This window comes from Eptatretus burgeri, chromosome 16 (assembly GCF_056783735.1).
Source record: "Eptatretus burgeri isolate ZD-2024b chromosome 16, Ebu_testis_v1, whole genome shotgun sequence".
Lineage (NCBI taxonomy): Eukaryota > Metazoa > Chordata > Myxini > Myxiniformes > Myxinidae > Eptatretus > Eptatretus burgeri.
The window spans coordinates 53,100,625-53,111,460 of record NC_140976.1 but is presented as its reverse complement, the minus strand read 5'-3'; the positions used below and the strand labels follow the sequence as shown (position 1 = coordinate 53,111,460).

The following is a 10,836-nucleotide window of genomic DNA, read 5'->3' as shown; positions in this document are numbered from 1 at the left end:
AAAGAAGTTTACTGGAATTGTTAAAAATAAAAAAAATTAATATTAAAAAGAAAAACACCACGCATTCAGTGAGTTACCTCCAATAAGCACCCCTCTGAGGTTATCCAGTGAAATAACCAGTGACAGGACCAGGGGCCACAGTTTCATAAGGTTGGGGTCATTCACTCAGAAACTAATAAATGCATGGAATAATCTCCCAGGAAAAGTAGTAGCAGCAGAAAGAGTTGATGGGTTTAACCTGAAATTGGATAGGTACCTGGCAGGAATTCAAAGCAGTTTGGATATGGATAGGTGATCATGTACATGTGCAGTGATTGTGATTGGTCTCATAGGTGGTTGAATGTGCTGTCAGTCTTTGCTCATTGCTCGCCCTACAACTGTCTTCACCTCCTCGCACACGCTTGTGCATGTGATGTTCATAGTAGCATGAGAATGAGTAATCGTAGTAGCATCATAGCATGAGCCAAAAGGCCTTCTCCGACATCAAAGTTCCCTATTTGTCCTTGTCGACTGTGCAATGAATTGTCCATTATCTGTGAATTATTATTATTTTTTTTATTTTTTTTATTAGTATTATTATTATTATTATTATTTAGTTTTGTTGTTATATCCATACTTTGCTTCTTCAGATAAATATATTTTGTTTCATTTAAGTTTTAATTTAGGGACGGTTAAATTTTACTTTGTTTGCTTTGTTTATTTTATGTGCTCAATTGAGGTTGATTTCACTTCCTGTCTTTTTTGCAGTCACAGTGGATGGCATTGGACAGAAAGGTAACCTTTTGAAATTATTTGAGATATTTCTGTGTCTGCTGATTGATGTATTTAAATTAACTTGTCCGTGCCCGTACGTGCAAAAAAAATAATTTTCAAACCGCGTGCCAGAAACAACAACCACACAGGCCGTTCCTTCGCTCTCGCTTTCCCGTACGTGCATGGCCGTACATGAAAAAAAAAAAAACTTTCAAACCGCGTGCCAGAAAGAACAACTACACAGGCCGTTCCTTCGCTCTCGCGTGCCCGTACGTGCAAAATAAATAAATAAAACTTTCAAGCCGCGTGCCAGAAACAACAACTGCAAAGGCCGTTCCTTCGCTCTCGCGTTCCCGTACGTGCGTGGCCGTACATGCAAATATATATATATATATATATATATATATATACATATACATATACATATACATATACATATACATATACATATACATATACATATACATATACATATATATATATATATATATATACATATATATACATATATATACATATATATATATATATATATATATATATATATATATATATATATATATATATATATATATATATATATATATTCATATTCATATATTCAAACCGCGTGCCAGAAACAGCAACCACACAGGCCGTTCCTTCGCTCAAAAAAAAAACTTTCAAACCGCGTGCCAGAAACAACAAATACACAGGCCGTTCCTTCGCTCTTGCGTGCCTGTACGTACGTGGCCGTACATGCAAAAAAATATATATTCAAACCGCTTGCCAGAAACAACCACACAGCCATTCCTTCGGTCTCGCGTGCCCGTACGTGCGTGGCCGTACGTGGAAAAAAAACAACAAACAAACAAACTTTAAAACCGCGTGCCAGAAACAGCAACCATACAGGCCGTTCCTTGGCTCAAAAAAAAAAATTTAAACCGCGTGCCAGAAACAACAACCACACAGGCCGTTCCTTTGGTCTCACGTGGCTATACTTTCGTGGCCGTACGTGGGAAAAAAAAAATTTAAACCGCGTGCCAGAAACAGCAACCACAAAGGCCGTTCCTTCGCTCTCACGTGCCTGCACGTGCGTGGCCATACATGCAAAAATATATTGTTGCGGATTCGCGCCCGCCGGCGTGCGAACGGCCACGTAACTCGAATCGCGGCACGTCGCCCACCGGACGGACAATCCCGTCGTGACCCTCTCGGACTAACGCCGGGAACTAGTCACGGGTGGACCTTTCGGCCTCACCACGATCGTGCCAATCGGCCCCCCGCATGGGATAGGGTTGCTCGCCAAATTCGACCTACCTAAGTACCCACACGGAGGGTAGACCGGGCGATCGCACCTCGCCGCAGGTCGACTTCGGACACGGGCCACTTTAAGCGACCCGTTCCGTACTATCGGGATAACCGAGCGGTGTTATCGTCGGCCTCGACGGTTCGATTAATTATCGGGCGTTTTAGCCCACGACCAACCCTTTACGTGAAGTAAGATGGAGATTCAATAGAGGAAAAGACGAAGCAAAGCAGGAAAACAGTTCAACATAAAGCACATTTATTTCACGATGAACGGAAAGCACACATATACAATTACACCAAAAGCAAATGTAAAAGAAGAAGAAACACAATATTACACAAAAAGCAAATATAAAAGAGAAACACAATGCAGATCTATTACCGACTACGCGAGCACACGGCAACACTTATGCAGTTTTACTTCACAGACTGCGCCGACAACACATATACCCAAAGCAAAAGAAAAGGACCACCCTCAAGGATGAGGCGGGCCTGGGGCCGAGACCGCGTCGGGCCTACCCGTCTGGTGATGAGCCGCGAAATGGCGCTGGCGCCCCGACTCCGCGGGCCTCGCTGGGACTGCCTGGTATGGGGTGGGGACGGGGCCCCCTTCTCGCACTATCTCAGCGCGGGGGGAAACAGGAGGGGGTTGTTGATGCTCGGGGGATGGAGGATATCTCCCTGTCTCGGGTCCCGCGACGAGCGTCTCCACCACGACCTCGGTCGCGCCGCCGGCCTCTCCCTCCGCAGCTCGCCGACTCCGACACGAGCACCCCCTCGACCGCCTTCGCCGCCGCCACCTCTCCACAGCTCCGTCCTCTTCACTCTGACTACTACCACTTCTTCCCAGCTCCACCGACAACAACTCCCCCGACTGACGAACGCAGTCGTTTATATCCCCCGTGGCCTCGCTCCTTCACCTTCGACCCTTTACCTCCGACCCTTCACCTCTAACTGGCTCCCCATTGGACCGAGGAAAAGTGGGCGTGAATGCTTTTTGATCCATGAATTTGCATTTAGCGACCACACTCCAACGTACCTGGAGGCGGGGCCAAATCGCCCCACGCTCGCCGATAGGACGGAACAGAAGTGGGCGTGAGTCGTTTTTGATCCGTTTTCTTCGGAAAGGCCGGCGCTTTTGCACCCCTGCTCGGTGCACGCCCTGCACGAGTCCAGTATCGGTGCCCACAAGCGGCGTGGGAATGACGGTGATGCGATGGTTGCGAGGGCGAGTTGTGACGGTAAAGGTCGTGGCTGTTGTTGTGAAGCGGCGTTGCGGTTGGTGGTTGTTGTGTGATGGCTGTTGAGACGTGGTTGGTGGTGGTAGTAATGGCGGCTGGTCCAAAATAAAGATAGTAAAAGAAAAACGGCTATCTCGAAGGGTCGCAGCCCGCATGAATGACATTTATTCCCTCTAAACAACGGGTTTGGGCCTAACTACACATATACTTACAGAGATATCTCACCTAAGGGACCTGAATGGTGGTTTGCGAATTTCGTCAACCACAACAATATATATATATATATATGTATATATATATATATATATATATATATATATATATATATATATATATATATATATATATATATATATATATATATATATATATATATATATATTCAAACCGTGTGCCAGAAACGGCAACCACACAGGCCGTTCCTTCGCTCAAAAAAAAACTTTCAAACCGCATGCCAGAAACAACAACCACACAGGCCATTCCTTCTATCTTGTGTACCCGTATGTGCGTGGCTGTACATGCAAAAAAAAAAAAAACTTTCAAACCGCGTGCCAGATACAGCAACCACACAGGCCATTCCTTCGCTCTCGCGTGGCCGTACATGCAAAAATAAAAAATAAAATAATATTCAAACCGCGTGCCAGAAACAACAACCACACAGGCCGTTCCTTCGGTCTCGCGTGCCCATACGTGCGTGGCCGTACGTACAAAAAAACAAACTTTCAAACAACCACACAGGCCGTTCCTTCGCTCTCGTAAACGACGACTGGATTGGGGCATTGTGTTTATCTATAAATGCGCATAAGAAATCGAGAAATTATTAGAATACATTGAGTCATCACTATCCGGAAGTCCGTACGTTGTAACCAATAATGGGGAATGCGTCTAACTTGGCCATAACTTGGGAACCACTTGACCGATTAATTTTAAACCTTTTGAAAGGCAAACAAACAGAGATTGCTGGAATTGTAGTAGATAGAAGATGGATACTGTGGGTGCAAAACGCCAAGCAACGTCTCCTGTCATTGGTAACTGAGGATCTCTTCTCTAACGGCCACACCTACGCAGCAATGCGTCCTGTCATTGGTTTGGTAAATAAATGGCCATAACTTGGGAACCACTTGTCCGATTTGTATCAAACCTTGAAAAGGCACATACTCAGGTCCCCAGCAATATACCTGGCAAGTTCCAATTAGATCGGACCAGTGGTTTTCGGGAAACCACACACACACACACACACACACACACACACACACACACACACACACACACACACACACACACACACACACACACACACACACACACACACACACACACACACACACACACTATATATAGATGTTCTCAAAATGCCCCACTATAGTTGTGTTGACATGGGGGCACGTAGCACACGATGTCAGAAATCTACTTTGAGTAAATGTGTTCGTGCTGAGAGCACGAGTTGGTTAAAACGGATCTATCCTTTGCTAAGCTGATGAAAACCAGGTCTTGCCAATAAAAAATTTCCTTCTCAGGTACTTACGGAAGCAGGTGTGTTGAAAAAGAAAAGCATTTTAACGTTTTGTTTTACCTAATCTTCTATCCTTATGATACTGTATGTGATTTTGTATTTCGATTGTGAAGTGTTTTGGATCGATGGCCTCTTCTGTCCCCGTCCCTCCCTACAAAGGGCCTTGTCGATGGTAATAGTTAAATGGTTAAAATAATTAACCAGTCTTTGGTGGTAACGTTTTCTCTGGCCTGCAATATCTTTCATCCTTTTAAAAAATGTATTTATTTATTTTTAATTACCCATTTGTAAAGCGAAAAGCAAGGGGAAGAAATTGGTTCACTTTGTCGGTGTGAATTTGTGAAAATCCATTTCTAAATTTGGTGTTGTTTGCCATTCCAGTTGTCTACATCTTGCTCTTCCATGCATTTTTCATCATTTTTGTCTGGTCGTACTGGAAGACTATTTTCACACCTTCTCACTTGCCTCCACTCGAGGTGAGTTGCTTGTGCTTTGTCGAAACAGTTTGTTCCGATTTATTTGCATCAGTGACCTTTGTTGACTTTGTTCAGCAGATTGTTGTGTTCGTGATGCATTTTATTTTTATTTTTGTAGTTCTGTTCATTTGCTAAAGGGATTGGCTGGAGGAAAGGGGAAATCGTTTTGAGGAAGGTCCTTGGATGTTTTCAGTGTCATCTTTCATAGATATGTTTATTTGTTTGTTTTTAAGCTTGAAGGACTTTCAAGGTTTCGTATTCTTACTACGTTTGCTTCGACTTAACAAAATCTGATGTTGTTTTACTGACCTTTCAACTATAAAACAAAGTGCAAATTTCTTTCGTCGGAGCTGTGTGCTTTGAGCCTTTTGTTAAATTATTGCTGATGCTCTGTTCCTATTCTGTTCTTTGGTTTAAAAAAATGTATTATTATTTTTTTTTTTAAGGAAGTTGGAAATCATACGCTGGATGATTGGCCAGTTACCCTTCAAAGACATAATTTGGCTGTTTTTTTCAGAGAAGCTGAAATCTTTGCTGAATTGTCAGAATCATATTCCAACTTGCAAGCTTGCTATATCTGATGAACAAAATGACCCTGGAGAGAAATAGTTGTTTTGGAAATGTAGTCGTGGAAGTTTTGATCACGGGCTGAAGTGATCCTTTGCCTGGTCGTATGCCGCCAGTACTATTTATCACCGCTGGATCAGGAGCAGCTTGAACGAGAGGCGAGGGAAGAAGTGCGACAGGAAGTGCTGAAGCGCTGCTCTCAGCAGTTGCCCCTACGCACGCGCACGCTCTCTGGGGGTAACTTGCCATCTTATGTTTGCATCCATGCACACCTGACTGCAGATGATGATGATCATCAATGTTTGTGTGGTTTTGAAAGTGATAGACTTATGCATTCCCTTCCTTCCTACGAAACCATTTCCGAATATGATCCATGCACACTCCCTGAAATCCTTCCTTCCTTTTGACTCTCGTCTCTCCTGTCCCCAAACTCTCCAAATTTCACTTTCATTCCCTACCCTAACCCTCTGCCCATCATGTTCTTAATTTTTCAAAAAGAAAAGGCAGGTTTCTTGTTTGTTTTTTGTTTCATTCACTGCAATCGCTTTATCAAAATAAATCTGAACGACTTCATTTTGAGAGTCTCCAGTAGTTTGCTGCGGCCTTACAACTTCGGTTTCTTCCTCTTAGAACTCGGTGCCTAATGTTAATGGCAGCTTATGACATGTTGCTGCATCATCAGCCAGATATCTAGCTCAATTAGTAATAAAACTCGGAAGAGCGCGTACCTCCGCCAGGTTGAACAGGTTACATTTTGTATCACACTGATACCCCTGATCTGCATCTGGATCTTCACCAAAATCTAATCGGCCTGTTCTTCTCAACTACCCAACTCATCCACCAAGTTTCGTCATAATCCATCAACAACATTTGAGAATATTGTTTATGGCCCAATCTCTCAATGTTGAAGCAGCACTTTAATACATTTTAAAAACCAATCTTTAATAAATAAAGTCACACAACCAATCTCTTCACCAAGTTTAGTCTGAATCCATCCATAACTTTTTGAGATATCCTGCTCATAAACAAACGGGTGAAAATTTAACTGGTCCTCCTTCATGGTGGAGGTAATGATGGTTTTTGAGAATTGGGGAATTGTACCTCAACACTTTAGTTAACGGTACTATTATCAGGGATTCCAACCTTAACCATCAGGTGATTTATTCAGTCATTAAATGATGGATGTTTAAGATCTGATCGATCATTGTTGAAGACACTGGAAACGTCTGCTCATCGCAGACCAGAGACGGCGCCAGAGACAAAATAAACGTACCTACTGAACAAAGGGAAATTTTGATTGAGGCCTCACTTGATAGTAACCCAACGTATGGCTGATGATCGTCTCTCTGTTAATTGTGAATCCATTACATGGCATTTGCGCTCTTGCAGTTAAGATTGATAATGAGTTGTCTAACGTCCTAACCCGCCGAAGCGGCGGAGGAGGAGGCTATGACGTCCATCAAAGCCTGAGATATTATTTTACGGTTGCTTATCTGTACTTAAAAAGGACAGAGCACGGATAAGCAAGCGTTAGTTAAAACGTACGGTTGCTAACCGTGCTCTGTCCTTAAAAAATAAATAAATGCTGAACGTCATGTGAGGAATCAGCAGGTACCATTTCTAATGTCCTTTGTGTGACTTGGCTGGGGTTCGAACTACCGAGAGCATATGCTCCAACCATTACCACCACCAAGGCTGGTATATTTGTGGCTTTTTCTCGTCCTCAACTCGAAACACGTTCTTCACCTGTAATGCCATTCATTATTGGTACCTTTTTGCCAGGGTAAAGCACAAATTGGGTTGCAAGTTCCTCCCAATGACTGACATCACGTGATTTTTAGGTCTAAGATTTTGTTTGTCGCCCACCGAGTGACGAAATGTTAATGTCAATTGCAGCCCTACACAGTTTGAAGGCTGATAGCTACCTGAGATATCTCATTAATGTTTCCCTCAGCCTCTTGCCAGCAATTGAGAACATCACTGAAGTTGTGCAAAAAGGGTAGAAATGATTTCACTGTTTAAAGGGTTATAGTTTAAGGGATGGGAATGTATTTATGCGAGTTAAATGTGCTTGAAATTAATGTTTGAACCTTATCACTAGAGTTGCGACCAATTCTGCAGGGTACGAATGGATACGAAAGTTACGGTTTTAACCGCCAAAGTACTGAGTCTTGCCACTCACCAATTCTGTCCAACTCAGGGTGAAATATTTTCATAGTAAGCCAGTGTGCTGTGATGTATTTATTATTTTACCTTTTTTAATGACCAAGAAAGCACTGCACGCACTCAGAATTTTTATGTAATGCGCAAAGGCTTTGTTTGGTTTATAATAATAGTTCCCTTCCAAGGAACTTCATTGCAGGAGGAGGCCATTACACCCATCAAGCCTGCACAGTGGTTGCCAACTTATGGTTGTCCTTGCGCTATCCTTGTTAATTGCTAAGTGTCAGCCGAGGGAGTGGCACATGCAATTTTTAAAAAAAGTAATTATTATTATTATTTTTTTTTTAAGTCTCATGTATGACTTAGCCAGGGTTCGAACCACTGACATTCCTGCAGACTGAGCGGATGTTCTAACCATTACGGATCAGAGTCGGATAACTTGTATCAGTCACAAGACAAACTAGAATGGTACCGGTACAGTGCATACCTCCATCAGGATGAACAGTTGACGTTTTGTTTCCCACTGACAGACTGCATCTGCATCCGGACCTTAACCAAAATCGAATCTGCTTGTTCTTGTCTTATACCCAATTCATCCATCAAGTTTTGTCATCCGTCCACAACTTTTGAAATAGCAATACCTTATATCGTTTTTCGTTCCATCTCTCAATGGTGAGTGAAGAATCACTTTTTAAAAAAAAAAAAAAATTCAAAATTGTCATCCAGATCTGGATCTGGATCTTTACCAAAATTAAATCGACCCAACCTCTCCAAATTTCCTCCGAATCAGTCCACAACTTTTTGAGATATCCTGCTGACAGACGAGAAAAACATCACCCCCCTCCATCTTCAGTAGTGGAGGTAACTAGCACTTGGAGTTGTGTGCTTTCATCGACTATCCCCCACTTCAGGAAAGCAAGATGTGCTTGTTGAAGTGTCTTCTCTTTGCTGAAATTAAATGCATCGATGATGTGCAATCCAATCTTTGTGTGATACGATTGGACTTGCCGGTTTCAGGTTGAGAAAAGCATTGTTGATTGGCATATGGTGTAGCATATGGAGGGAGTGGATACCCAATTGGGACCCAAATTGCATCCAACTTGCTGTCAATTTTCAAACCAACAAGTTGTTTCCCTCCTGGCTCATCCTTCTGACTTTCTTGTCATTACAGCCATCAGGTACTGTGAAAAATGCCACTTGTTGAAGCCTGACCGCTGCCATCACTGCTCAACATGTGAGACGTACGCATTTCCTGATGTTTTCTCTCGCGTTTCTGCTTGTGTGTTCGCCCCATGTCTTAGCCAGTGATCCTTATGAATACATAAAAATATCTAATTAAATTGGGTTTGTGTTCCCCACTTTTCTTGTCAGGTGTATTTCTGCAGTGACTCAGCTCGGTCTGTCATGTTGACTTTATAAAATGGGAGTTAAATCCATAAAACAGCAGTTTTTCCCTGCTGAGCAGGGATTAGCTTTTCTTGAAGCAATGTTTTATGGCCAGATGCCCTTCCTGACGCCAACCCTAGTCACCTCTTACGACACACAGGGATATGGTACACCTATTCTAACCGAGGCATACACCGGGACCAGTACACTGGTACTCATTTCGTCAACCTCGGAAGGATGACAGGCTGAGTCAACCTCCTGGTGTAAATTCAGCAGCCAACGGGGCTTGAACTCAGGACCCTAGTCACCTACCCAAGTCAAAATAATGTGTTAATTAAGCCTCCCTCTCTAGAATATGGGGAGGCTGATGCTTATTGTGGAGTTTCTTTCTGTAATTGGACCCCTCAGAGTACTAAACCACCATTTAACAAAAAAAAAAATTCTTTCTGCACTCCCAACACTCCCAATTTCCGAATTATATTTTCAGAGCCAGCAGGGACTTTCAGAATGTACAGTTTTGATGAAATAGTAATATGGATAGGAAAGGGGGTGAGGGGAGGGGTTCAGTTGATGACAGCTGTACATTTCTGGTTTTGACTTTTAAAATCGCTGATGTAAAAAAACTGTTGAACTCATAATAATCATGTTGTTTTCCTCTGTGCATGTTGGTCATTAATGCAAGGAAATGGTTCAATTCTCAAACATGTGCAGATAGATATCCAATTTGAGAAAAAAATTATGAGAATCAATTTGTTTTTTTCATTTTATGAATCGTGTTATTTCAATTTTTTTTTCTTTCTGACATGTGGAATTGTTTTATTTTCAGGTGTATTTTAAAAATGGATCATCATTGCCCATGGTATGTATCATTGATCAGAGATGGCACTTTGGAATATATATATATATATATATATATATATATATATATATATATATATATATATATATATATATATATATATATATATATATATATATATATATATATATATATAAAATTTTGTAATGCAGTACTTTTGTCTTTATGGCCTCATTAATTTGGATCATGGGAGTAGTCATTGTTACACTGACCTACATGCTAAATGAATTGTGCCTTTTAATGTGCAGGATGAACATCAAGTAATATAGATCTTGAGGTCGTGTGGTGTATATTTCAGCCACAAGTATTATATCCAAAACCTGTTTGTTTGAAGCTATTTGCCTTTCAAGTTTGCTATTCTATCTACTGGGCAATGATGGCTTCATGGTACAGATGGCAGTTAATGGATTTTCCTTTTTTGTCTTGGAGTTGTATTCATAAAATAGTTTTTATATCCTTTGGTTCCTTTCTTGGTATTGTTTTTTTTTTGGGGGGGGGGGTGGAGGGCGGTGGGTCCCGCTCACACAGACCCTCTGCGCCAGAGGTCCAAGACCTCCACAAACGGCCAAAATATCTTGCAATCTAATGCGA

At 41.9% G+C, this 10,836-nt stretch overlaps 1 protein-coding gene across 2 annotated transcripts in view; it reads left to right on the top strand.

The window, feature by feature from the left end:
* LOC147011078 (palmitoyltransferase ZDHHC20-B-like) overlaps window positions 1-10,836 on the top strand; it is a 58,518-nt gene that overhangs the window by 15,028 nt on the left and 32,654 nt on the right. For both annotated transcript variants that reach the window (XM_085860287.1, XM_085860286.1), the window contains exons 2-6: window positions 748-774; window positions 5,176-5,270; window positions 5,954-6,074; window positions 9,172-9,241; window positions 10,213-10,245. In XM_085860287.1, the coding sequence (XP_085716413.1) occupies window positions 748-774; window positions 5,176-5,270; window positions 5,954-6,074; window positions 9,172-9,241; window positions 10,213-10,245 (346 nt within the window). The remainder of the gene's footprint in view (window positions 1-747; window positions 775-5,175; window positions 5,271-5,953; window positions 6,075-9,171; window positions 9,242-10,212; window positions 10,246-10,836) is intronic.